The sequence below is a fragment of the Daucus carota genome, chromosome 3 (genome assembly GCF_001625215.2).
Source record: "Daucus carota subsp. sativus chromosome 3, DH1 v3.0, whole genome shotgun sequence".
NCBI classification, from domain to species: Eukaryota; Viridiplantae; Streptophyta; class Magnoliopsida; order Apiales; family Apiaceae; genus Daucus; species Daucus carota.
Window position 1 is genome coordinate 13,575,797 of NC_030383.2, and position 22,973 is coordinate 13,598,769.

Genomic DNA, 22,973 nt, shown 5'->3' on the forward strand with positions numbered 1-22,973 from the left:
TATTATTTATAATTTGATTCGAAATTTTCGCCGAATTAAAATTTCGTATCAGAGTGTTTTTTAACAACCGATTGTGGCCAGAGAGTTTTTTAACAGCAAATAGTAACTAACAGCCATTAAAGAACAGCCAATATTTAATAGTGTGTAGTTGAAATAGTTGAAAAAATATACTTATATTAATATGTAATACCACAGCTGTAAAGCTTTACATAAAAAGGACTAAAGGTATTATAGGCTCTACTTCAATCTTAGCCGTTGCCAAAATCTGCGTGTCTCCTTCTTACCATACTACACAAATCTCTACAAAACAGATGCTGTCCAAAACTAACACATAATACAGGAAGCAAGAGTAAATCCTAAACTAGGGAAGCCAACTACTCTCTAATTGAAGGCGATCTGAAAGCCAACTGCACCGACTGTAAGTATAAAAGTTAATTCTTTCATTCAGCTGTTTCTATTGAATTCTTCTGCCGGCGTAAATATTGTGTGTACAGATGCTTATTTACTCATCCAGCGACGTTATTATGAAGGAGTTGAACTCTACCAGCCTATAAACTCTGTGGACACAACTACTTTTGACTGGATGTGCAGAGTAAGGGTACAATCATTCTGGAAAGGGCTTAACAGAGAGAGTCAGGAATTTTGGGGAGTTAATATGGTACTAATAGATGATTCGGTATGCCTTTCTGAGCCTTTGTTTATTTAATTGAATAATGTGTGCAAAGATGAATTATTTAAAGATTAAGTGCGTGACATATTATGTTAATATAGAATGATAGGATACATGCTTTTGCGAATTCCAAATATTGTGATGACCTGGTGAAGGATATAAAAGAAGGAGAGGTTTATGTCATCTCGAATTTTAAAGTAAAAGATTACTTGGGAGATGAAAAATACCGCGCTGTCCGAAATAAGAAGCATATATATTTCACTGCTCACACACAGTTCAAGAAATGCACCAATGGTGGACTGCAAATTGAGAATTATGCTTTTGACTTATTTCATCTTGAAGATATTGGGAAACTTGCAGACGACAATCGATTCCTCATTGGTATGCTCTGATTAGTTTAACTTAACTAAATAAAATCAATGTCATGGTTAGTAATGCAATTAATTCGGCGAACAGATATGGTTGGCAAAGTGAAAAATGTGCAAGAACTAATCAAAATCAAGAAGAATGATGTTGAAAAAAGTCTGTTCAAGTTTGAAATTTCAAATGGGAGGTATCTTTTTTTAATACACTGTATAGTAGTAACCTGTTGCTTTGTCAATTGTGACTTAACTATTATTTCAAAAAATTGACAGCTCGAGCGTGCCTGTTACGTTTTTCGATGAGTTTGGACAATTAGTGGAGAAGCAGTTTGGCAGCCTAGACGCCAAAAATCTTTATGTTATAATATCATGTGCTAAAGTCGGACGTTATGAAGGTCATGTTTGCTATTCTATCATTTTTCCAACCTTATGGTAAAAAAACTCCTTATTAAATTAAGCGGTCTTTGCAGGTACACCGCCTTTGTCAAATTACCCAGCCACAAGAGTGTTTGTTAATCCTAAACACTATAGTGTGGCTGAGCTGAAAATGAGGTGTAGTAAATGAATTAGAGGATATTTTTTGGAGTGTTTAGTAAATTACCAGCTCTTTTAACAAATTCTTATAATATATCAAAATTGTACAGTTGGACAGAGAAGAAAAAAGAGCCGGTTAAGCCGTCTGTTGAACGAGAAGAGGTGGTTGTTGAAATTCCTAGGAAAATATTAACTGTCAAGAAGATAAAGAATTTGCCAGCTAATCACGGAGAGGTATTTTAACACAGTATTTTTACCAGCACTCCAAAAATCAAGAATAATTAGTTGCTTACTGCGTAATTTTAAATTACACAGGGTAACGTCTTCTGTGAAGTCACCGTGAAGAGGATTAGTGACCCAAAGAATTGGTTCTTCAGGAAGTGTTCAGGTTGCGATTTAGAGTTGGAGCATGAGGGTGGGAAATTCAAATGTTCGCGTGCCAATGGATGTGGTAGAATTATCCCTTATCCAGAAAAGAGGTGCTGGATTTTTGATTTTTTTACTCTACATGATTATCATTTTTTTTATTATATTTCCTGTCATTGATAAGTGTACAAATATTTATTCAAACAAGTTCCGATTATGCACTTTATGCTCAGATGAAAGCGGTTCAATTGCAATTATCTTCCCAGACCATGAGATCACAAAAATCATTGACAAAACCGTAATTGATTTGCATGCTAACTGCGCTGATGTATGTAGTATTTTGTTTGCTTTACTCATTGTTGTACATTAATCATGTGGTGCATTCGTAATTCAAATGGTTTCTGCACAGGAAGCCGAGGAGGACAAATTCCCAGAAATTCTGAACACATTCCTAAAGAAAAAATACACGATCAACCTCTGCATCAACCAGGATAATATACAGAAGGGCTCAACTGTTTATGATGCACATGAAATTTTTCTTGGACCAGAAGAAGGGGATAACTTTGATCCCGCTGGTGCAACAGTGTTGGAAGTTGCAGACTGCTCCATAGTCAATGTATGCCACATACGTTACTATTAATATATTTACATAAACTTATCATAATATTTAATTTCTTCAATAGGACAATTCGACTGATGGCAATGGAAATCAGACTCCACAGACTGGCAACTCAACAAACATGAAAACCAAAGCGCGAAAAAGAATTGAACCAGTGGCTTTCAGTACATCAGACAATTCAATGCCTCCACCGTTGAAGAATATCAAAGTGGAGAAGGTAAAAAAAAAATGAAATACCACTATTTTTTCGCTTCTGTATTTATTAACATAATGGTTTTTTTTTTCAGATTGGAAAATGATCAATTTCGTGGAAATTGAAGTTCACGAAAGATACTGTTTCGTGGCTAACATCTTTTGTTAAGAATTTATTCAGTTCCTGTATGAGGACAAACTTAATTCGACAATCTCTGTGGTGTACACGTATTAAGATGTCTAACAGTATGCTACTTTTCTCTATTTTGTGAACAACTGCATGCTTCTGTTTGGACAATTTACTTCATATATTTTTATTATTTCTATTCTATCAAATAAATGCATGTTCTATTAGGTAGACATCTTTACTGCAGGGAGATAAAAAAACAGAACTATATAACCACCCATGAGGTCATTATCTTAGTAAACCAGAGAAGACAATATGGCAAGCAGTCAATACACTACCATTGATAAATTGAAAACTCGCGTTGATACCTACAGAATCACGGTCAGAGTGATAAGGTTATCGAGAGGTTCAACCAAAGAAGGAGAGGAGTTCAAAAGTTTCAACATTGTTCTCATCGACCAAAAGGTGATCACTGTATGCTCTCCAAATTCCACAATCAGCCACCATATTTCCTAACAGTTAAATCTTTTGTTCATGCAGGGCCAAAGGATTCATGCTTTTGTTCCAACAAAATGTGCTGAGGAATTTCAATATCAGCTTTATTTGGGAAAAATGTTTAGTATTAAGAACTTTGATGTTCAGCATTACAAGCAGACTGATAAGTTCAGGTTCTTGAGGAAAGATACACAGTTGGTGTTCAGTAAGGAGACGAAAATACAAGAACTACCAGACGATGGTGTTACAATACCAGTGGATGGTTTTGATTTCTATGATCTTAGCCAGCTGGAGGAACTCACTAAACAAACAACCTACCTTTCAGGTTATTTCATAAGTGTTTAAACTATCAAAATTAAAAACAATGTACGTTCTACACATTCTTTCTTTTCATACAGATGTGGTGGGGATCATTAAGGACTATGACAATATAAGAGATTTAAGGAACAAGCATGGAAAAGATCAGAGACAGGCCAAATTCATCATCACAGATGGCAGGTATGTACAACTTTCTGAGACAAGTATGTTGTAATTTGACTGGGCATAATGTGTTCTTTTTGCTTTCAATTGTAGTTCACAAGTTAACGTAACCTTCTGGGATAAGTTTGGTGACAACTTTGATAAGTAGATGAAAACTCCTTTGGATCAGCCGGTTATCATAATAATATCAGGATGCAAAGTTGGAAAGTGGAATGGTAAGTACTCTACAAAATATACTGCTGATTCATGAACATTTTTTATTACTCCATTCTATTTCATATGCAGGTCAGATTGATATATCAAACAACAACGCAACGAGAATCTATCTGAACTACAAACATCACAGTGTGACACAGCTTAGGAAACTGTGAGTCTGTTTTCTTTACTTCTTCGTATAAATATAGTCAAAGCATATTTAAATAAACCTAAATTTTAAAAGCATTTTCTTTAGTTTAAAGAACCCTGACTTTGCGAAAAGAGTGTTGGGAAAGGCAAAAGTGAAGCCGATGGTCATGGCAACTGTTGAAGCACTTGGCAATATGGGAAAAGAAGTTGTTGAGGTTAATAATATGATTATATAAGGAAATATAAAACTAAGTACACTTGACCAAATTAAGATGTTGTATTTGAAATAAAATATTACTCCCTTCCATGCAAGATTTATTCATGGCTCATGTCAGAATTGTTAAAATAGATGAAAATCTTAAATGGTTTTACAATGCTTGCACCAGTTGTGACAAAGAGACGAAAATTGAACAATTAGGTCCAATCTGTGAAAGTTGTAACAGAATTGTTCCATATCCACAGAAAAAGTTAGTACGATCATTTCATGTCTAACTTATTTTTCATACAAAGAGTTGTGTAATACTGTTATATGTATTGACTATAGGTTCAAAATTTGTGTTGTTGCTGAGGACAATTCTGGGCAGATGCAAGTTATCTTGGGAGACAGAGAAGTCCGAACGATCACTGGGAGAAGAGCTTCTGATTTAGCTCATGAGGTGTTTGTCATCTTTAAATCTTCAACTCACAGTTAAATTATAATTTAACAATTTGTTATAAACAGATTTTCAACATGCAAGGAACTCCAAAATGTCTGTTAGACATTGTTGGACACGAGTACAGAATGGTGATCCGGTTGGAAGAGACTAACATTGGCAAGAGTTTCAAATTGTACTGGTGTAATAACATTTGAAGAGGTTTTGTGAGTCTGCCGGCAAACACAAGTGATAGTGCATCCAGCAGTCAAGCACAAACATCACAGGTCATGTTAATTACATGTTAACTTAATAGGAATTTGTAATTTGAGATTAATAAAACATTGACATTTCTACACTAACAGGCAGCTACATCAAAGGACGATGCGTAGGAAATATCTGATGTGAACCTGGCTTCTAGTTTAAATATCTGAAGCGTTATTGGGAAGGCAGAACTTTTAGTTTATGTTATCTTTGCTAATGTACTATTTTGCTCTGTATTAAAGCATCAAAACTTTGCACTTTAGAACAATGTATTTGTTTTTGGTATGATTGCCTAATTCCTATTTAACTATTTTGAGTGGTAACTGAATGTATTATCAATTTGTATTGTACAAAGGTTTGTGATGGAAACTAGAAACTATCTAAATTACAAGAATTTGTTGTTCCTGCATTTGCTTTCGATTTGTTGAAGAATATGCAGGCTTCACTAAGGTTTGGAAAATTTGTTCGCGAGAAAGGAATCAACCACTGAGAACTTGATTTCGTGATATGGCCGACGGTGTCAACAATAACATTTCACATACCTGAAAGAGTAGATGCGAAGACGAAAACAACACAACAAACTTGGAAAGCATTGATTGGAGAGATGAAGCAAAAGCAAAAGCATCCACTTTGCAGAGCACTAAAGGTAACTTATGAAATAAAATGACTAAAATGTAATTTTGCCCTAATGCAAAACACTATTTACTATTGAGATACTGTTAGCATAAAAAATAAATTCACCGTGCTGTATAATGCGTTCTATCCTTCTGAAATTTTAGTATTCAAATTCTATCAAGTGAAAATTATTTTGGGATTTATAGTGTGCACATTCGACTTATGGAAAGTAACAAATATATATGCCAAAAAATAATATAACCATGCAGGTGGCAGAGAAAAAGCAAAATTTGTAGCATAGGCTTTGCAGGGCACTGAGACCAGACTGCATATATGCACAGGAATGCTGAGTTAAGGTTACAGTTAGGAGCACTAAAACATTCAAAGGAGTGGCAAGCACCAGTGGCTTTAAATCAAGGTCTGCTTGAAAGAAAAAAATCACACAAACATGGCTGAGATCCCGTACCAAATGATATCAAACCTACGCACTCAAACAACAACTGCATGGAGGCTTAAAGTCCCGAGTAACGAGGATTTGGCAAGCTATTGATCGCCATGGAGATATAGTAGGTTTAAACTTAATTTCTGTCGATGAATTGGTGAGTAAAACCGTTTCTTTACCTACCAATTACTCAACCTCAAGGTTTATTACATTACTAATGGTAGTTCTGCTCTAACAGGGAGGGCGCATTCATGCATGGATTGCTGCAGCAAACATAAATCAATTTCAGAATTTGATTACGGAAGGAGAAACCTATAATGTCCATAACTTTGTTGTTAGGCAATATGGTTCATGCAAACTTGCAGATGCTTTCAAAATGATGTCTTCATCCAATTGTATCATATGACTGAGCTCTTTGTGGCTGAAGGTGTGGATTACATCCAGCGTCATGTGTTTCACTTCACTGACTTATCAGCTATAATGGATCTTGCAAGAAAGCAACTTTCTAATCGGTCAGCCATTTTTTTTTTGTAAAAGAGTTCCATAAATCCAATATATTTTTTTCTAACTGCCTATTTTGTTTTGTAGATGTTGTTGGCATTGTAAAACAAGTGCAACCAATCAGTACCTACAGGAACAAATATAATCAGCTGAAATACAACATTGAGCTTACCATCAATGATATGCTGTTTGTGGTCATCTTTTACATGTAAGCTCTAATACAAATATTGCATGTTCAACCATTGAAATTTTTTATCAATCTCTTAACAGCACTTCTGCACAAGTGATATTCTACGATGAAATGGCACAATCTTTCGATCAGGAAGTCCATAATGCTGGCCAACATCCAGTTATAGTTATCATTTCCAGTGTTAAAGCTAGACTCATCCAAGGTAGTCCTCAAAATATTGCATTCCTGATTTTTAATGTCTTCCTAAAACATTGTCAACTTAATTTTTAAGGTGAGGCGAAGCTGACAAACTATTCACCGACAAGGTTTTTCATAAATCTTAATCATGAAGCAGTGAGGGATCTCAGAGATGCATTCAGGTTAGTAATTAATCTTATGTAATGTATGATTTTGTAAATAAATGTGAATAAATGTAATGGTACAGATTGGCAAATTTTAAATCGCTTGAATCCTACAGATTGGCAAATTGGCGTCTCCACTAATGTTCGCAAAGAGAAGTAAGCAAAGAGAGGACTATACTACCTCCATCATGCTATTCCTACTATTCCATCATGTTGTTTATCTTATGTAATGTGTGGTTTTGTAATAACATTTGGGAACTTTGTACTTTCAAATTCTATCTTTGCATTTGGTTTGGTAGCTAGATTAAGAACTTTGTATTATTCTTAAGATAATGGTGCCGTAGGTTTTTATAACTCTGTATTAAGAACTCCGTTTCCGTAATATGATTTGCTCCTTTCAGAGCATCATGTTTGAAAGGGATAATGTTAACGCTTATGTAATTTCCTTTCTATATTTAAGAATCATCCAGGTATGAGATAACAATTTATTTTTCCAGGCAATTTAAAATATGCAGAGGCCCAGCAGCGCGGGCTTAAATACTAGTAAATAATATATCTTATAGCATGTTTGCGACAAGAGAGTGTATATGTGAAGCTAGCATTATTTTAAAAGTATAGTAAGCAGACACGTTAGTGCAGTACTAATTAAAGCATAGGCGCACAGGAGTACAGTAAACTTGATCACTAAAGACAGAGTGGAGCATTGGTCTTTCTTCTTTCTTTTTATTATTCCAATGTGCTATAGGTATAATTACTTATTATTAATAGCTTGATAACTCATGCTCTGTTTGTTATTATATAATGGTCTGGTTAGAATATTTTTCGAAAACATAATCTATTCTATGTGTTTGCATTAAATTTACATGAGTAGCGTATTAAATTGTTATATTCATGATTGTCATCGGTACTTAAATTGAGTTGTAATATTATATATTCTAATTTAGAATTATACAATTGATTATATTTATTATTGTGACCTCATTAAAATCTCTTTTGTTATTGCACACTACTCTTTTCATTTGGCCTCCATATATTTGAATTATTGTTGCCTTGACTCATACTGTTTCCTTTCGTTTTGTTATTGTGCTATTGAATATATTTTGTTCATTGAGTCGGCAACTTTTGTATTTGTTGGGCTCTTAAACTTATCCGTGTGGGTAAATCACGGACAATGTTCACATGGAGTTCGTAGTAAAGGTGAACTAGACACCAACTCGTATCGGTGATTTAAGCATACGAGCACGTTTCTGGGGTATGAGACGTGAGAAGATCATGATCGTTATTGTTTTGTGGAATGTTTTACGCATTCTTTATTTCTTCTTGTGGATAGCCGAAGAAGAAATCATTGTTCTGTATTTGCTCGGTGATTGGAGTTGAGCAAGTACAGTTTTGTGTAAGAGACCCGTATTGTGTCATTTATTCATCACCGAGTCTTATTTATTTATCTTGATTATTGTGACTTAAGGTATATATTTGTACCAATTTATTGTAATCATTGTTTCGAGATTATTGATACTCCTTGCACCTACATTATTTTTATATTCGTACCGGGCATTGGCTCACTCTCGTTTGTTTCCTTTCCGCAGGTAATAGGGGTAGCGGGGAGAGTGATGAGTGACACCCACTCTAGTTGCTTTCTTTGTTAGGGGCTATAATAAGACTTTAGAGCTTATATTTATGTTGATTTAAGACTTTGTTGGATTTATCATCATGGAGTCTCAGACTTTATTATCCATATTGATTTTTGGTTTGTTAAATTATTATATTATTTCCGAATCAATTTGGAATCATTTAATTGTTTAGCCCTATTGTAAAAGTGGGGTGTTACAACTTATAAATGACAAATTATACATAAATAATTTGGATAATCAAAAATATTATCTATAGTATACCCAAAACTCCAATTTAAGTGCGTACTCCATGAAATCTAACTTATGTCGCTCCGTCGCGGTGGAAAGTATACGTTTATTGTTTGTACGCATTTTGAAATTCTTATAAAGTATAGTTTCATAATATATTTTTAATATTTTTTTGAATAAAAATTTAAATATCAAATTTTTATTTAGAAAAAAAATTAAAAATATATTACTGAACTATATTCTAAAAGAGCCTTGATGAAATGTGTGTTAAAAATTAACGTATATATACAATTAGGAGCATGTATTATTAAAATTGCAATGTATCAATGATATCTTTGAGTTCTGTCGAACTCTAAAACTAAAACTGCATAGGATGATCAAAATCAAACCGAATCAAACTTAGAACCCTATATTCGTCAAAAAAAAAACTTAGAACCCTATTTTTCTTATCTTACATCATGGTCTGAATTGTTATGCAGACGTACATATATATACTTCAGTTCAGAACATACATATTTTAATCAAGTCGCCAAGAAATAACACACATACTATACATCAGAAATAAACCTTGATCGTCGAAATAAAAATAAAATACATATACGTTTATTCAAGTGCGGCTGGATTTGTAATGGCCATTTATCTTAGAAACCTAGGAAGCCCTATTTTGTTGCCGGTTGACTTGACATCCAATTGAATTTGTTGTTTGAACTCCTCAAAGCTAAAGTCCCTGTAAATTGAAGGCTGGCTACAACTGCTTACCACTGTATCCCTGGTAGGACAAGAAAAGTAGGCCACTGAGAACCTCTCGAATTCGCCGTTCGCCACAACTCTGTGCCTGACGCTCTTATACAACCCGTTGCTCCAAGCCTGTAAACATCTCGAAACTTTTAAGGCAACAGTCCGTATTTTTATGCACATTTCAAAAATTAAACTCATAAACTAATCCTATAGTTTTTTTGTCTCCTCGATCCGTAAATATATCATGTAATCGTATCATTTAGCAAAAAAAAAAAAATGTAATCGTATCCTTTAAAAGTGCTAAATATAACTCATCAAATTACCTGATCACTACAAATATATAAATTTATACCTCGAATAGGTCACCAATATTGACGACTAAGGCATCAGGATTAGGATTAACACAAATCCAAGCTCCATCTTTCATCAGCTGTAAACCTCCAATCTTGTCTTGGTGCAGGACAGTGAGATAGGAAGTATCAGTGTGTGACACGAGGCCACAGGCTTTAGAATAAGATTTAGGGCAAGGCGGATACCGGTTCATTCGAAGATAACATGAACTTGGCACCACCTTGTCTTCCAGAAATGTTTTATAAGAGCAGATTCCCATGTTATCTGCTAATATTTCAGCAATTTTTGTAGTCAACTTTGAAACTACTTCGGTATATTCCTCAACTGTGGAGCTGCAGAATTTACAAATTAATATTCAAATTAAGTGAAATTTGTACTCAAGAATTCAGGATAATATAATATTTATAAGATAAAGTCATGCCCTTCTGGTGCTACATCTCTAAACCCTAATAGATTTTCTTGTGATATCCAAAAATTTAGAAAACATATAAAATTAAAGTGTTACCTTAAATGGTTCAAAGTCCTAAAATCTGAAACGCTGGACACAGGAATGTGGAAAGCTTCTGACCATGAGAACTGAGCGCGGCTTGTAGCTGCCAGGTTTCCCCAACGGTAGAAGCCCGACGGTGAGTTGGAAGGATTCTGGTTAGCCTTTTGGTGAAATGGCTGTCGAAATAATTTCACTTGTTCTTGCTGTAAATTAACCAACATTTCTTTACATATTCCATGATTTACAACCTGAAAGAATCCCCATTCTTTTGCGGCTTCTATTATTTCTTTCTCACACTCTTTTCTCCACACTGGATGGCCCGAACTCAGACGACCAAGATCCACCAATGGTAGCTGACAACATTGTAATCCAAACACATCAGTCGGCTCCTCTTCAATTTGTGTCTTTCTTTGGGACAGATTTCGGAAGACCTGGGAAAGTGGAGGCTCGTATTCTTCCATGCTGAACTAAGAACATATAATAATCAAAGGTCAAATTTCGCAAGTAATTATTTATTATTGCAGGAATTCTAAAACATGATGAAGATTTTCAGAGTACATTTACACATCTTTTTAGGGTGAAATTAAGGAGAAATTGCTTAATATCATGCATAGAGAGCTTAATTTGTGCAATATATATATAAACATAAGCTAGAAGAAGCAGTTAATTGCAAAGGTAATGTGTTTGTAAAAGAAAATCAACGAGACTAGAGTTCAAAGATGAACAACCTAATTTCTGGCCGATCAAGATATTGGTATGTGCGTAATAGAATTTTATTCCGATATATATAAGAATAAATTAATAATTAGCTAGGTTTCTTACTTCTAATACGTGTGAAACGTCGTCCTAATTCCTGTCCAAGATATTTTTTCTAATAATTCAATTGTCCTTCTATTAGATTTGATCGGATAATGACACAACATGTACATTGCAAGAGTGAGTGACTGTTAAAAAATAAATTAGAATCTATAAAACAACTGAATGTGATGGAGTAAACACAAACACTAAAAATACAATAATTTTGTTGCGGTACAATATCAAAACTAGCTTTATATATTCATATTCACATATATATATATATATATATATATATATATATATATATATATATATATATATATGCACTTGCTTAAATGAGAACTTTCTTTAAATGAGAACGGTGGGAACTTTTTTAATTTATCAAAATCTCATTCATTTGAAGGGTCCCGTCAGGGGCACCTTCACAAAAAGTGTATATCATTAAGGTCTCCACCTAGCTAGCTGGAAAAAAAAAAAACACTGATGACGTGGCAGTGGATTTTTTTTTTTTTTTGACTAGCTAAGGAGAGACTAGTTTTATATACATTTTTTATATTGGGTACCCACTAGTTTGATGTTTAGATTAGTCAAAATATGATAAATTAAGGAAGTTCTCACGGTTCTTATTTTAAGAAGTTCTCACTGGAGTAACCCTCTATATATATATATATATATATATATATATATATATATATATATATATATATATATATATACACACATGGGGCATTGCTCAAAACAGAACACCCTTAAAAGAAGAACAAAGAAGAACATTTTAGAATCGAATATAGAATCTCATCTAAAACTTGAATTAAATTCTAATTTTGAACTAATCAACCTTTTATTATGAATAACAATAGTATCTAACATGTTTAACAATAAATATGGATTAAAAATAACATGATTATATGTAATATTAATTATCTAAAATATATATATATATATATGATTCTATTCTAGATTCTTTTATAGATTCTATTCCGGATTCTATAATATTTCATATTAATAATTTAGATGAGTTTGGATGTTTGATTTCATATATTTATCAAGTTTAATTGGTGTTTAACTATGCGATTATGATCTTGACAAATCATTTTTTATGAAAAATAAAGTATTATGATAGTGTTCTGTGTTGTTCTTTCTTTAAAATGTTCAGTGTGGAGTGCAACCATATATATATATATATATATATATATATATATATATATATATATATATATATATATATATATAACTGAGTTCACCGGCGTAAATTTTCTAATGATAAAATATTAATTTTTTTGTCTTTTGTATATTTAGTTAATTAATTGATTATATGTTCATATAACTATTATATACTTATAAATTATATTTAATATTTTTAACCTACTTATATAGCTCTTCAAAAGGCAGGAGATCCTTCCTACCTAAAATTTTTCCCTAAGAACCAGCCAACTAGCTCCATAGCCAACATGTAGGTAAATCGGATTAACCGAGCGATAAGATCGGCCAGTGGGTGGGAACTTCCATGCGATACGCACGGATTGGAACCCGATCTACTTTCTTCAAATCATCCCAGTGCCTCTTCATCTCGGGTGAACTCTCAGGATCTGGTGAAGTTCGAACCCGTGGCATTCTTAAAATTTATTAAATTCAAACTAGCAACAAATTAAACATAAACACTTGATAAAACTTAATTGTAAATACAACTTACATGAAAATATAATGTAAACTAAAATTTCGAAAACATAATATAAACTAAAATTAAGTTTCACAATTATCGCAAGGTCAACTCAAGAGCCATTGAAGTGCCAAATCCGGAAGTTGAGATGGTTGAGACTTGAGAATGATTAGAATATTCTATTTCAACAATTCTTGGACGACATTGATGAAAAATAAACAAGCCTATATTACATTTTGAGAAACATTTAGTGAGCGTTTGGGGAACAATATATTAATTTGGAATGGTATTGAATCTTTATAATTTTTATTTTACTTAATTAAGTAAAATGTTAAATTTTCTTTTATTTTCTTTGTTTAAATGTAATGTTTTTCAAATTTAATAAATTTATTAAGTTTAACATTAATATGATATCTTATATTATTGTTAGAAGATTAAAATAATAATATAAAAATAAAATATTAATATATAAATTTAGACCAAAATTTCAGATCAAATTATTGGAGTAGAAAAATGATTCGGTGTAATTTTGGACCCAAATTTTGGCAAAAAATTAAATCTGCAATTGAAGATGGTCTTATTGGATACATAAATGTATCAAATATTTTTGTAGGATTAAACTGCCCCTAAATAAGTGAGATGCCAATCAGGGCCGGGATCAAGGGACCGTTTACGAATTATTGGAGTGGGGACAAACACATACAGTAACTTTTTCACAGTTGTGGATGGGACTGCTTCCCTTTGATTGATAATAATGTGTTACTCATTTTCTCCGGCACATTGCCTAGAGGACTCTGCATATTAATTTTTTTAAAAAAATATAATTTAATAAATTATTTATATTAATTTTTTAAATAAAATTTAATATTTAAATTTTTACTAGAAACGGAAACACAAATGTTTCAGTTGGCTTTTACCTGACATCCAAAAAACAATTTCAAGAAGTTAAATAAATGTATATTCCCTGCCAAATACATGTTTTCTTTTTCCCTTTTTTCTAAAAACAGTATGAAACCCTTACAAAAATCAAGCTCAAAAGGAAAGTCCAAAAGAGAAGGGGAAGAAAAGCAAAAATCCCCGAGAACGTCTTTTCGTGTATTTGTGTCTCTTCTATTGTTAGGAATGTCTAACCTGTGACGGAAGGCCAAACATCTGGTATTACTTTGCTATCTTTCGAGAGTATCTAGTTTAGTGCATAGACCAAAAACAATAAAATAACAGGTCATGGTAATTATTAAAATTTATATCCAATTTTTCTTGTTTATAAGTTTATATGTAATTCCTTGCTACCAGTGTAGGTGCATGGAGGCTAGAGTGTTGTACTTGCTTAGTGATTTATGTGGCATTTTATAAATTGGGGATGCACGTGAAAGATTTATGAAGCTCCCTCAAAATATATCCATGTTCTCGCTAATCTGCATGAAATTCCTTCCTGCAAGCTCTTAATTTTCTCGTCCATTCTTGTTCCCAGTTCGAAAGAGGTTTTGACTTGGGCTTAGAATGCCAGATCCGTGTCTGTATGGGCTTTAGATCCCTTTAGACTTATTTTCCACCATTAAACCTAAACACGTCTGTTCATACGAGAACTATAAACTGGTTTAAAGTAATTTAAAATAAGTAAAAGTAATATAAATTAAAAGTTGATAGGATATATATATTCAACCGAACTCGAATTCAAGTATATAGCAATATTCTATTCTCTTGGACTAATTTTAAGTACATGTCAGCATGAAACAGAAATTTCAGTATATAGATTAGGTTAAGGTTATGAATCATAATTTTTTTCGAGAAATGCTACTGGTATTGAGGAGGCTTGTTTTACCTAGCTTATTTTATTTTCTTAAAAAAGTAACTTTCGAAATATAATAAGTAAAATATATATAATCACAAAAATAATTACTTTATTTATGAAATAACTAATACGAAATTCTTTATTAACATTTAATCTAGAAGTACGCGCGTGTTTTCTCAAAAATATATATCCTTCGAAAATAAGGATTTATTCGTACACATCAAGGGAGGAAAAAAATCGGATATATATGTTCTTCTTCAGGGCCAGCTAACCATATATTTTTTTCATGTCAAGCCATCACCCACTACTAGAATTATCGTGGATGAACAAAAGTGCAATACATTAAAGGTATACTGTATATGCCCAAGGAGTTCCGGGAATTTAAAGCCGAGTGTCCGTCACACAAGCCTGGGACGATCGGAAAATTTTGTCATTTTGAAAAGGTCACTACGTTGTAGAGATTTATTTATTCATATCCATTATCATATTAGGATCAAGATGTTTTGTAATTAAAAAAACATTATCATTTAAAGAGTTTAACTTAAATGGGTTTACTTTAATTATATAAAACCAAAATTTCCTTTCACTGTAGAAAGGTTGTCACACTAATTGAGATTATTAATTTTGAAAGGTTTTGATTGGATGCAAAACTATTAAAATATAATATAAAATCCATTTAACACCTTAAGATTTTAAGATTTTGGAATAACCCGCTCTGGTTGACAGAATTATAATGTTCCAAGTGAACCTCATATTAGCTGGTGATGATGAAATATAATTGAACGATTTATTTGGAGTAGATATTTATAATAAAATGTGAGAAACATAAACCACTCTAATTGGTGTTGAAAAACTTTAATCACTTAGAGCTTCGCCCCCAAATCATATATATATCGCACTCACTCATATATATATATATATAGATATTGAAAAGATAGATTTAAAGGCATTTCACTGATAAACTAAAGATGGTATTTTGGTGAAGATGAGACCACAACAAAAGAAATTGATGTCGGCAAAAGAGACAAAACATGAATTGACCTCAGCGGGACTGCGAACGTGAATCCAATTATTAAATCATCGTGAGCATGTTTTTGACAAGTCATACAATGGTCAATCTAGAACAAGACGTTTCAGTTTTTCCACGTGTCCCGGAGATTCGACACTTTTATGAGGTGTTTATAATTATATCTGTTGTAGGTACTACTTGGATTAACTTAAAACACTAAACCGATCTAGATTCTTATAGAATGGTATTATATGATGAGTTTTACAAGTGAAAATAGAAACAAATGATATGGTATATATATGGCCGAGTACATCTTTTGAAAATAGCAATACCTATTTCGTATTAGTTAGAGGGAATTTTGTGTTATGATCGTCATTAAGTGTGTAAAGAATTTAAACATCTTTAGAACAACCTCCTATTAATAGAGTTTTGATTGCAGTTGTGTAAAGCCTCTCACATCACACATCACACAAACAGGGCAATCATAATTCAAGAATCAGCTGCTTAACGATCGATTCTGATATTATTTATATCACGTAACACTCATTAACTCCACATTTCATATTACTCTCTCTGTCCCATAATAAGAGTCGCTTTGACTTTTGACACGTAGTTTGAGGTGTAAAAAAAACATACCTCTACATATTATTTTTCAAATTTTTTTTTTCTGAATAAAAATTTAACATCTATATATTTATTAATATGAGTGTTAATGAGTGTTATGAGTGTTAATGAGTGTTATGGGTGTTAATGAGTGTTATGTCAAAAGTCAAAGCGACTCTTATTACGTGTCAAAAGTCAAAGCGACTCTTTTTCTGAGTAGTATCGTATTATTAATTATGGACAGTAGTCAAACGCGCATGGATTTGATTTTGAATACCAACCTAAAAAACATTAAGCATCAGTCAATGTATCTTGTTTTGACTGTGCACTACATATATTACTAATAAAAACAAATTTTGTCCCTTAACCCCCTCAACGTAACCCAACTCTCTTTCAAATACAAATGCATAGGAAAGATCTGGTTCTCTCACTATAGGTCTATATTCCGCCAGTTATATAAGTAGTCAAAGATTAAATTATAGGTTATCTTTGATTCAGATCCTTCTACTATAAACCAAAATATTTCCACCCCTTGATTTTTAAAATTTTGATTTGGATTCCTCCGTTCAAATTTAAATTTGTATAGCAGACGTTAATCAATATTTAGGGGTAATTTGGTGAAAATCAAAATTCACAGATCTAAATAAAATTTTTAATACACTAAGCTATGTGTGGTTACAATAAAAAAACGGATGACAAAAATTTTGGACCTTGATGAATTCACTAAAGATTCTCATATATCTCTGCAGGTTTATAACTATAAAAAAATGACATAAACTTAACGTGGATAAGGATGGTACTTGCATACCTTGTAATGTATATATGTTGTTACCTCAAGTAGATAGTTGACAATCAAACTTCAGTCTGAAGTTCTGGCAAGTGCTGCAGGCCACGATCGACAAATGATCCAGTTTCGAGCTCCAGCCAATTAGTACTAAACAGGCTAGCTAACTGCTAAGAAACCACTGTTGCATGGAGTAAACAGAGAGTTTATATCAGCAAGCGTTCTAAACTCACGTTTATCATAAACGCATGAAATCAAAAGCCGGAGTATGACAATATTCTAAAAGAGTAGCATATCATATATTACCTAAGAGGTGATGATCAGAATATCAGATACAAATATGTACGTAGCTTATAAATGACATGCATAAATACTACATACTTGTTCTAAGTTATAGTAACACATATAAAGCACGTTGATTACATGCATTAAAACATGGCATTAAAAATAAGAGTTTGTTGTGTAATTAGAGACGAGTACCTAAATTGTATTTGGTTGACCCACTCAGCAGAACGGCTGATACTCTAAATTCTCAGTGTTTCACACACACTCAAGTTGACACGCAAACTCTCTGTGTGGCTAGGGAAAAAGAATATGAACTGACCTAGCTAGATGGGGGAAGTTGTCAATTTTTTTTAAATTGGGAGAGGTCTTTGATGTATTTATACTAATTACTACTCACTGTGTATGTCCTTTAAAATTTGGCTTGGGAAAAATAGTCAATTCAGTTTTTTCATTACACAAAATATTTTATATTTTGCGCTTCTAGTGAGGGGCCGATGGATAAGGGGAGGGGGCCGGGGTCAGCTTTTCGAAGCTCTAGTTTTCACTGCTGAAACAGTAATACCGTTTTCCTCAAGTTTGATCTCGAGGCGAGTTTTAGCTGAGTCTGAGTCAAGTTTTTCCCGATCGAGTTCAACTCAGTTGACTTGTTAATTAATATTTTTGTGCAAATGTAAATTATCGAGTTGAGTTCGAGTTGGTCAAGTCGATGCTGAATTCGAGTCGAGTCGAGCTTATGGACAATGTTTTTTTTTATCTTTGACTTTGTTTTAGCAGAGTGGATTAATTCCAAAGCAAATGTCCACATATGCTTGAAGAAAAGATAAAATAATCATATATTTGATTTCAAAATCTAATCTAAATATTTATTAATTCATAGTAAAATATTTGTAGAACTAAATATCAAATAGTTGAATTTGTAAGACATTTTATTTGGATGATAAGAGAAAATTATATTTTACTAACCGTATCTAAGGTAAGAGTAAAACAAGTACTACCTCCGTCCCATTTTATGTGAATGGGTTTGACTTTCACGGAGATTAAGAAAAAGATAGTAAATGTAGTTGAAAAGTGGGTAAAGTGGTGGGACCTATCAATATTTAATAATAGATTTGAGATAGTGAATAAAAGTATTGGGTGTAATAGTGTTTATTTAATAATAAGAGAGTTTAAAATAGAGAGTTAGTGGGTGTGATAGTGAAAAGTAGTATTCAAAAATAGTAAGTATTCTAGGTTCATTCTTTTTGGGACGTCCCAAAAAGGAAATGAGGTCACATAAAATGGGACGGAGAGAGTAGTTTATATTGCTAGAAGAAAATCAAGTTGTGCAAGGGAAACTGATGTCGGCAAGGCAACCAAAAACCAAGTTCATCTCTTGTTTTAACTTTTCCAGCCGACGACCTATATTGGATTTGTCAAGGGATCCACGAACTTCTATCAACATCCTCAGCTTATCACAAGTACACCTTTTTCCGACTCCCCCTGATCTCTTAACAGATTGTAGCATATGTGCATATATACTCCTACTAGAGTACTAGTCTTATCTACTAGTATACGTATATCAGCATAGGTTTACCTAAGTACCAGTTGTGCGATTGCTTCATTTTTTCACTAAAAAGAATAGGGGAATTATCTTGTATATTGTTTTTTCAATCTTATTTTCAAAAATACTACCTTATCCAATCTTATTTTCAAATCTCTAAAATATTTTCAAAAATACTACCTTTTTGAAAATATTTTCCAAAAATACGGTGGTTGCATATGCAACCATATATGCAACTACAAATCATGATTTCGAGATATATATATATATATATATATATATATATATATATATATATATATATATAGAACTTTACTATATATATATATATATATATATATATATATATATATATATATATATATATATATATATATCGACTCCAATGATGAGGTCGGAAATGACATTTGAAAACTGAAACTTGAAATCAGGAATTCAGTTGCATATGGTTGTATTCAGTTGCATTCAGTTGATTCTATTGCAATCTAATGGCCCCGCCAGGGGCACACCATACATCCGTTGCAACTTACAGTTTTCAGTTGCATTTAGTTGCATATGAGGTTGCATTCAGTTGATTCTATTGCAATCTAATGGCCCCGCCAGGGGCACCCATACTTCAGTTGGAACTTACAGTTTTCAGTTGCATTTAGTTGCATATGAGGTTGCAATTAGTTGCATATGAGGTTGCATTCAGTTGATTCTATTGCAATCTAATGGCCCCGCCAGGGGCACCCATACTTCAATTGGAACTTACCGTTTTCAGTTGCATTTAGTTGCATATGAGGTTGCATATGAGGTTGCGTGCAACCTCATATGCAACGGAAAACTGTAAGTTGCAACTGATGTATGGGTGCCCCTGGCGGGGCCATTAGATTACAATAGAATCAACTGAATACAACCTCATATGCAACCATATATGCAACTACAAATCATGATTTCAAGTTTCAGATTTCAAATGTCATTTTCGACCTCATCATTGGAGTCGATATATATATATATATATATATATATATATATATATATATATATATATATATATAGATATAGATATATATATATTTATATATATATATATATAGATATATATAGATATATAGATATCAAATATGAGGTCGAAAATGACATTTGAAAACTGGAACTTGAAATCAGGAATTCAATTGCATATATGGTTGCATATGCAACCACAGTATTTTTGAAAATATTTTAGAGAAGGTAGTATTTTTGAAAATAAAATTGGATAAGGTAGTATTTTTGGAAATAAGATTGATAACGTAGTTATGATTAAAAAAAGCCCAAAAGAATATTTCTATTAAAATATATTAAAATGAAGATAATGTATTTAATTGAGATTTTTAAAAATATTATATAAATATTTAAATAGGTTTTTTCATTTCAAATTTAGAAAAATATATTAGAATCTTCGGTAGTCAATTATAATTTTAGATTATCCTGATAATATTGTGGTATTCAATGACAATATTAAATAAATTTCAATTTTAACAATATTGAACTAATATTATTTATAATTTATTAGAGTATGATAAAAAAAAATGGTAAATTTTATAAAATTAATAAAATCATGGATTTTGTTATGTTTTCAGAAACCTCTCCATAATCCATTAAGGAATTATACGATTTTAAACTAACACTGTGTATCCCATGAAGTACTCTTGTATTAAGTCCCAGACCCTGTTGTTGAGATATAATGGAGTTATGTCTTTTATTACATTATATTTCTCTACCAGGAGTATTACTTTCATATTCAACTTGTTGAGGAGAAACTCATCTTTACGGTATAGTATCTTAGGGATATGTAGGGCCCCCTTTTACTAAATACTAATACAACAGAAACTTTTTAAATTAATACTCGGTAAATTAATAAATTCTCTAAAATAAAAAATTTGTCGGATCCCGACTTAGGCCAATGCAAAAAATTGAAAAATTCAATAAACTATGAAGATAATAATTTTTTGAGAGATTCTTTTATAATTTTCAGTCACCAAAAAAATTATAAATTAATAATTCATAGAAACTTAATTAAGAATACTGTACATCGAAAACATTTAATGCTCTTGTTTACATTTACTGTACAGTACCTGAAAAGTCATTATTGATTTCCAATACATATGAATAGAGTAGTTACTAATTTACTTTGAGTTTCAAAGTTCGCTGCAATGTAAATCTAAGAGGCATAGACTAATTTGTATTTTTGTTTGATATGTACAATATAATCAATTAAAAACTTTTTAAATTAATAATTATTAATTTATCGATAAATTAATAACTCTCTAAATTAATAAATTTCTCCGGTCCCGATATTATTAATTTATAGAGTTTTTACTGTATTTGGATCGAATATTGTTGAAAATTGGGATTTTGGCTGAATATTGACCCAAGAATTATGATTGCTCAAAAGATAATATCCTTAATAGAAAAACGAAGAACAACAAAATCGAATACAGCCCTCTATCCAAATAGGTTATTGTTTATGTTTAGTCTCCAGTGCGTTCTCGGACTCTCTTCCCTCTTTTGCCATGCTGGTTTTAATAGTATGCTGATGTATTAAAAGTAGTCTAGTCAGGCTATTTTTCTTTTGTGAGGCCTTATTTGAGATTTGTAAGGGTCATATGCCTCAATGCAAGGGATTTCGAGATTAATATTAATGTTATTCGCTTTGTTTTTCAAAAAAAAAAAAAAAAGAATCTCATGTACAATTTGAAAAAAATTCTAGTTTTAAGCTAATTAACTTTTTATAATGAATATAATAATAACAAACATTTTAAAAATAAATATGAATTAAAAAATTTATGCAGATAAGTTGTATGTTTTTCATAAATATATACATATGGAGAGTATACATACATACACACACACACACACACACATATATATATATATATATATTATTTTAAAGAATCAAATAAATTCTATATGTAATTCTTCATATTAATTTATTATGAATTATTTTTTAAACAAAGAAATAAGTAATTAATGAGGTTTGAAAAATAGGTGGAATTACTAAGCATAGTTTAGAACTTAGATTCGTGACGCTAATATTCCAGGTACAAATTGTGTGAATCATACAGCAATAACTTGTGTTTAACGTGCTGGAAAAATATTTTCTGTTAAAAAACATCAAGGATGCTTTCAGAAATTTCTTGGCTAAGCAAACCACCGTGATAAAATCATCTGTCAAAGATTATTTAAAAGTGAGAATCCGAATTAATCGGTGAAGATGTGCTTATCAGGAATTATTTAGATAATTGATGATTGATCGAAAGATTAATCAAATTAAAAATTAAATATTTTTGATATTGAAATAATATTTGATAGATTTATTTAATTTATTATATATTTTATCTTTAAAATATATCTAAAAAATATTTAAAAAATTATCAAATTTTAAAAAATGAATCAGAAGGTTCGTGCATGACATGAACATGGATTTTTTATTTTTTTTTGACAAAATACAGTCATTAAAACTGGAACACAATCAAGACAAATCCCGAACTGATAATACAACCTAATAATTGAGAAATTGAAAAATAAAATAAGCTAAATAACTAGTCATTTTATTTTCAAATTGCTTAACAAACATAATATAAATATTTTTGACAATCAAAATGATTACAAAGGTTTCCCGAGCAATCCACCCAGTCGACACCAACAATTCCGAAAATAGAAACGTCGTAATTGACATGCGCACATAAAAAAACTAGTGATAGCCTCGTTTTCATACCGTCAGTTACGCCAACTGAGACCGGGATATAAATGTCCCCATATATTGAACAATCTTTCATCGTGCAAGATAAGCTTTTGCGAGAATTAACATCATTTCATATTCAAAACGGGGTTCCAAGATTTCCTAATACATCAATTGAATTATTGT

General features: G+C 31.9%; 1 protein-coding gene and 1 long non-coding RNA gene across 3 annotated transcripts; one reads left to right on the top strand and one right to left on the bottom strand.

Annotated features, from left to right (window-relative positions):
- Nucleotides 1-726: 726 nt before the first annotated feature.
- On the top strand, nucleotides 727-1,431 carry LOC135151625 (uncharacterized). The gene is made up of 3 exons (XR_010290350.1): nucleotides 727-1,051; nucleotides 1,127-1,223; nucleotides 1,306-1,431. It is a non-coding gene; the product is annotated as an uncharacterized LOC135151625 (long non-coding RNA).
- Nucleotides 1,432-9,408: 7,977 nt separating this feature from the next.
- LOC108213792 (gibberellin 2-beta-dioxygenase 8) lies at nucleotides 9,409-17,875 on the bottom strand. 2 transcript variants are annotated; one of them, XM_064088924.1, is made up of 5 exons: nucleotides 17,740-17,875; nucleotides 17,308-17,440; nucleotides 10,629-11,080; nucleotides 10,125-10,455; nucleotides 9,409-9,901 (listed from the first exon to the last, which is right to left on the bottom strand). In XM_064088924.1, exons 3-5 carry the CDS (start codon nucleotides 11,072-11,074, stop codon nucleotides 9,671-9,673), a joined length of 1,008 nt encoding a protein of 335 aa, XP_063944994.1. In that variant the 5' UTR covers nucleotides 11,075-11,080; nucleotides 17,308-17,440; nucleotides 17,740-17,875; the 3' UTR covers nucleotides 9,409-9,670. The 2 variants fall into 2 exon arrangements, with proteins under 2 accessions (XP_063944994.1, XP_017241073.1); XM_017385584.2 differs by having other exon boundaries at nucleotides 17,284-17,440.
- Between the last annotated feature and the right edge of the window lie 5,098 nt (nucleotides 17,876-22,973).